The sequence below is a fragment of the Myxocyprinus asiaticus genome, chromosome 40 (assembly GCF_019703515.2).
Source record: "Myxocyprinus asiaticus isolate MX2 ecotype Aquarium Trade chromosome 40, UBuf_Myxa_2, whole genome shotgun sequence".
NCBI classification, from domain to species: domain Eukaryota; kingdom Metazoa; phylum Chordata; class Actinopteri; order Cypriniformes; family Catostomidae; genus Myxocyprinus; species Myxocyprinus asiaticus.
The window spans coordinates 38,980,040-38,986,755 of record NC_059383.1 but is presented as its reverse complement, the minus strand read 5'-3'; the positions used below and the strand labels follow the sequence as shown (position 1 = coordinate 38,986,755).

The 6,716-nt window shown below is 35.2% G+C and overlaps 1 protein-coding gene across 1 annotated transcript; it reads left to right on the top strand.

Moving 5' to 3' along the window:
* Nucleotides 1-329: 329 nt before the first annotated feature.
* LOC127430846 (E3 ubiquitin-protein ligase TRIM39-like) lies at nt 330-2,989 on the top strand. Its single transcript, XM_051680962.1, has 6 exons — nt 330-964; nt 1,153-1,248; nt 1,359-1,589; nt 1,710-1,732; nt 1,808-1,926; nt 2,014-2,989. The coding sequence occupies exons 1-6, from the start codon at nt 563-565 to the stop codon at nt 2,553-2,555; spliced, it is 1,413 nt and encodes a 470-aa protein (XP_051536922.1). The 5' UTR covers nt 330-562; the 3' UTR covers nt 2,556-2,989.
* Nucleotides 2,990-6,716: the final 3,727 nt, after the last annotated feature.

Genomic DNA, 6,716 nt, shown 5'->3' with positions numbered 1-6,716 from the left:
AGATTAATAAATGCTTTAAACGTATTGTTGACTGTTAGTTCCTGTTAACTAATGTTATCAAATGTAACCGTATTTTAAAGTGTTACCAATATAATAATAAACCCCATAATAATAAACATAGTGACACTCATTACACAACCCTATTCAAAATGTAAAATGTGAATGTATTCTATTATATTCTGTATTATTTACACCAAACCACAAATTCTGTCCCATAAATGAAGCTGTGAAGTAAAGCCTCTTACTACTTGTGCAGAATCATAAGGTGTTGTTGTGAATAAGCAAACCCCTCCCACTTTCATAGTTAACCAGGAAGAAAGTTGAGACTGACACACCCATTGGTCTACAGTTATAGATCACGTCTGACCTGAAGCTCATTCGACTGAAGAACACTGAATAATTTGATCACGACAAGGACAGAAATATTTCGGATGCACATTATTGAAATGCTCTGCTGTGAATGTGAAACTCTTTGATTTAAAAACAGAATACTGAGTGTTAAACGTGATTAGTAAACTGAAAGTGAAACTTTGAAGAAGGATTTTGAAGTGTGACTCAGAAAATGGCGTCTACATCTTTTTCTGAGGAGGATTTCTCTTGTCCTATGTGCTGTGATGTTTTTAAAAATCCTGTTCTTCTGTCCTGTAGTCACAGTGTGTGTGAAGAGTGTATTCAGAAGTTTTGGGAAAGTAAAGGATCTAAAGAATGTCCAGTTTGCAGAAGAAGATCATCAAAGGACATGCCTCCAGTAAATCGGGTTTTGAAGAACCTGTGTGAGACTTTCTTACAGGAGAGAAGTCAAAGATCTTCATCAGGATGTGAAGCAGTCTGCAGTCTTCATAAAGAGAAACTCAAACTCTTCTGTCTCGATGATCAACAGCCGGTGTGTTTGGTGTGTCGAGATTCCAGAACACACAAAAATCACAATTTCTGTCCTGTAGATGAAGCTGTCATCGATAATAAGGTCAGATAAATTATATTCAAAACATTTATTGAAACAGCATCACTTGCAGCATACTTTATGATTGCATATATTAACAAATAATTACAGACAGTAAGTTAAGATTATTATGGTCAAACTCATAATGATCTAAAAGCAGAACAGGGCTGGAAAGTAAGAACTCTTTATATTAACATGCCGATTTCTTGCAGGAGAAACTCAAAACTGCACTAAAACCCTTACAGGAGAAACTGAGAATATTTGAGGAGTTTAAACAGAATTTGGATCAAACTGCAGAACATATTAAGGTTTGAATTAAACTGTGTAATTAAAGAGTGTGAAACATCACATTTTTGGAGGTGTATATTGATATACAGTTTGACCATCAGATCTTTCTCTGAAATGTCTTTTGTTTCAGTTTCAGGCTCGACACACAGAGAGAAAGATTAATGAGGAGTTTGAGAAACTTCACCAGTTTCTACGTGATGAAGAGGCAGCCAGAATAACAGCACTGAGAGAGGAAGAGGAGCAGAAGAGTCAGACGATGAAGGAGAAGATTGAGAAGATGAGCAGACAGATTTCATCTCTTTCACACACAATCAGAGTCATAGAGGAGCAGATGACAGCTGAAGATCTTTCATTCCTACAGGTGGAAACAATGAACATTTATACAACTTCAATATTCATTATACTGGAGACAAATGTCAGTTTCAGACATTAAAACCAAATTCAGTTTGGATGAATAATTTGTGTTTCTTTCTATTTACAGAACTTTAAGAGCACAATGGAAAGGTTTGTATTGTGTTTCCTGTTTCTCTCTCGGTTCTGAACCCAAATCAACATGACTGACTCCTGAATGTTTTTCAGAACCCAGTGCACACCAGCAGATCCAGAGAACATTTCAGGAGTTCTGATCAATGTCCCAAAACATCTGAGCAACCTGAAGTTCACTGTGATACAGAAGATGCAGGAAAATGTTGAATATAGTGAGTTGAGAATACAACAATGAATTCATAATGATCATTTGTCTTATTTGATGTGTGTTTGAGTGTGTATCTGTCCTCTCTCTTCAGCTCCAGTGACTTTGGACCCCAACACTGCTCACTGTAAACTCATCGTGTCTGATGATCTGATCAGTGTGAGATTCAGTGAAGAGAAACAGCTGCTTCCTGATAATACAGAGAGATTTGATGAATATAAATGTGTTTTGGGTTCAGAAGGTTTTAATTCAGGGATTCACTGTTGGGATGTTCAGGTTGGAGACTGTACACGCTGGTTTTTGGGTGTGATGACAGAATCTTCTCAGAAGAAGAATGACATATCCTCCAGCAGTGGACTCTGGTATGTGGGGTTTTATGATGGTAAATATGGTGCAGTCATTTCACCTGATCAAGCAGCTCGTGTCTCAGTGAAAGAGAAACTCCAGAGAATCAGAGTTCAGCTGGACTGTGACAGAGGAAAACTGTCATTCTCTGATGCTCTCACTAACACACACATACACACTTTCACACACACGTTTACTGAGAGAGTATTTCCATTGTTCTGTGTTGGCTGTAAAATTTCTCCTCTGTTGATCTTACCAGTGAACTCCTCTAAAAAAACACTTAAGAATTAAATTACAGATAAAACTTGTAGTTTCTGTAGAAGACAGACTACTCAAATGTTTCTTTGTAGCATCACCTGTTAATTCATTTATTCTGACATGTTTTAATGCTTTTTAATGATGCTGGTTAAGATGTGAATTCATATGGGAGATCAGTGGTTTACTGTACATCTTAATAATGTGAACTCGGGTTGTCATTGATCATTATATGACAGATATTATGAGCAATGAAGTTCTCATAATAATCATTAGAATACAACTGATGAACTTATTGTATAGATGTATATTTAGATATGTTTTCCCTGTATTATCAGATATAAATTCACTTACCAACTGGTGTTTTAAAGACCATTTTATAAAACATATAATCATCAAGTCATGGAAACTTTTCAAGAGTTTTTAAGAAGTTTAATTTGTGTTTGCATAATAAAAAGTACCATGAAAAATGTGTATGTATTATTGTTTAAACTCCAAACACTCACATTTATAACTTAATCTGATACACTAAAGTAAAATATAGAGTTGAGCTGGACTGTGACAGATAACTAACACACACACGTTTACTAAGAGAGTATTTCCATTGTTCAGTGTTGCTCGTGACATTTCTTCTCTATTGATCAATAATTCTGTCTTAAATGAGTCTCTAAAGCACACAAAGTCAGAATAAGTTTGTTTTGTTGCATTTATTTTGTAACATCTATTAATTCCTTCACTTGCCTTTTCTGCTGTTAGAATACAAATCATTAAATCACACTTTTCAAAGAGTTTTATTCATGGTTGAAAAATAAATAATTGTGCTTGTAGAATTGTATTACATACAATCATCTTTGATAAAATGAGAATATCATTCAGCTGCATGTTTGAAACTGGAAAGAAACGGATTTAAATAAACACATGTGAGTAATGTCATCAATGTAACTTCAGGAGAACATGAACAGAGAAACACTAGCAGAAGCCCATAACATCATAACATATTTCAGAATTTATAGTGATCTAAAGCGAGCTGATCTACAGGCTTCACATTAGTCCAGATTCAGAATTGATGTCTGAACAACTTTGAAGACAAAGATATTACCATCAATATTAATTATTGTTAGTATTTCACTACTTTCTGCCTTTTTAAGTCTTTTGAACTCAACTGTAATTTGTTACAATCACATAATAAATATTTATTTCCCATATAGAAAATCAAGCCTCCTTTATGACCATTAAGACTTTGTTGTAATTTCCTGACAATTAACAATTAAGATTTCAACAAAATGAAAGATATTCTTTGTTTTGATTTGTGGGAAAAACTCTTATAATGCTTAAACACTGCTGAATTATCTTGGTAGATTTGTAGACACGCAAATAAAGTACAGGGGTGGAAAGAGTACTGAAAAATCATACTCATGTAGAAGCACTGTTACATCCCAAAAAATGTAGTGTGAGTAGAGTAAAAGTAGCTGTCCTAAAAACTATTCAAGTAAGAGTAAAAGAGTAGCTCATTTAAAAGTACTCACGAGTAGTGAGTATTGAGTACCGAGTTGCATAACCTTTGCCCCATTATAGTGAACACTGTATTAAAATACATCAATTATCTATGATAAACACTACATCTGATTCTGAAAAATAAAAAGGAGACATGATAACAGAAATGAAGATTAAAAAGTTATTTTCAATACACTGATCACCATTTTAAATCGTAATATATGAAACAATTACATTAAAATCAGTTTATGTGTAGGGTCTAAATTTCCCTTAATGCCAACAGAGCGTTATTGCAGTGCATAAAACATGTTCAAAACAATGCAAGGAATGCAAAAAAATGAAAAAGAAGCAGGATCACTTGGCACGTCATGTCCTGCACAACAGAGGAGGTAGAGCAGGCATGGGCAAAGTTGTTTGGTACAGGGGCTACATCACGCTTAAAAAGGAATAATTCACCCAAAAATGAAAATTCTCTCATTATTTACTCACCCTCATGCCATCCTGGATGTGTATGAGTTTCTTTCTTCTCCAGAACACAAATTAAGATTTTTAGAAGAATATCTCAGCTCTTTTGGTCCAAACAATGAAAGTGAATCGGTGCTAAAATATTGAAGCTCCACAAATCACATAAATCAGCATAAACGTAGTCTAATCCATGTGCCTCCAGTGGTTTAATCCATGTCTTCAGAAGCGATATGATAGATGTGGTGAGAAACAGATCAATATTTAAGTCCTTTTTTACTATTAATTCTCCTCCCTGCTCAGTCAATCTCCACTGTAAATTTCACATTGTTCTATTTGTGTTTTTGGTGATTCACATTCTTCATGCATATCGCCACCTACTGGGCAGAGAGAAGAATTTCTAGCAAAAAAGGACTTAAATATTGATCTGTTTCTCACCCACACCTGTCATATCGCTTCAGAAGACATGAATTAAACCACTGGAGTCTTATGGATTACTTTAATGCTGCCTTTATGTGCTTTTTGGAGCTTCAAAGTTCTGGTCACCATTCACTTACATTGAATGGACCTACAGAGCTGAAATATTCTTCTAAAAATCTTCATTTGTGTTCTGCAGAAGAAAGAAAGTCATACAGATCTGGGATGGCATGAGGGTGAGTAAATGATGAGAGAATTTTCATTTTTGTGTGAATTATTTCTTTAAGTAGCACATAGGGGGCCACATTGTCCTCCTTTTGAGATACAATGTTCAACATTGATTTAGTTCTTGCATCTTTTAAGCCAAGAAATAGTTGTGTTCTCATTCTCATGCATGATGCACAATTTTCTGAAGTTTGTGACAGGTGGAATGTTCTGCAAACCTCTACAAAGATTGACACTTCTATATTTAAAAAGGCTAAGCATAATTATAAATTATTTTATCATCATCACTTTCCTAGTAATTTATTATACAAATTAACAAAATCTCTACATCAGGGGTCGGTATTATAAAAAAATAAAAAAAATAATTGATTTGTATAAAATTGACAACATTGCCTTAATCTCTCACATCAACCCAATAATCTCAGTGATAGATAGTTAAATTACAGGCTACGTTATAGACACAGAATTTACTAAGCAGAAATATGAAATTTACCTCGATATGTTTCTCCAAATTAGAGGCAAGATTAATGCTGTTGGCCTTTTTCACAGCGAAAAGCCCTTTTAGGTGCTGCTGTGCTGTGATGTTCAGGTGTAAACTGTGCTTGAAGCATCCATAACAGATGTAATCCACATGACTCCAGTGGAGAAATCCATGTCTTCAGAAGCGATATAATAGGTGTGGGTGAGAAAGATAAACATTTAAGTCCTTTTTCACAATAAATCTCCACCTTTGACCAGCCCCGACCAGTATGTGGCTGAATGTGTGGAAGTCACTTCTACACCAGAATGTGAAAGTGTAGATTTACAGTAAAACTATTGATCTGTTTCTCACCCACACATATCGTATCACTTCTGAAGACATGGGTTTAACCACTGGAGTCATATGGATTACTTTTATGCTGCCTCTATGTCCTTTTTTGGACCTTCAAAGTTCTCATCACCATTCTTTTGCATTGTATGGACCTACAGAAAGACATACACATCTGGGATAGCATGAGCGTGAGTAAATAATGAGAGAATTTTCATTTTTGGGGAGCCATTCCTTTAAAGACTCTTTTTACAAAAACAGTCACTTAACGAATCAGTGAATCAATCTTTTTGGTGAACAAATTCAAAAGAATCGAGTCGCAAGTTAATGACGGACAAATCGACATTATCTGAAGTTATTTCACTCTAATAAATAAATGTGACTGAAGTGGTTTGCAGAACAAAGCATATCAGAACGTTTTACAGGTTGAATAAATAATTAAAATCGCAAATTAACAAATTCTTACGTTTTCCTTGGTCTTGCCAAGACGTTCTTCTCAGTGGTGACAGCCTCTTGAGAGTTAGGAAGAAATGAGTGAAAAATCTGCTGTCCACTAGGCAGTTCTTTTAGTCCACACACTAAATGAGAGAGAGAGAGAAAGCAAATATATTATCAATGTTTTTATACAGTTTACAGAAAATTTAACCCAGAAAAGCTACAGAAACCGTCATGGTTACTGGTGTAACCTCTGTTCCCTGATGGAGGGAACGAGATGTTGTGTCGATGTAGTGACACTAGGGGTCAGTCTTGGGAGCCCGAGACACCTCTGGTCTTTGATAAAAGGCCAATGA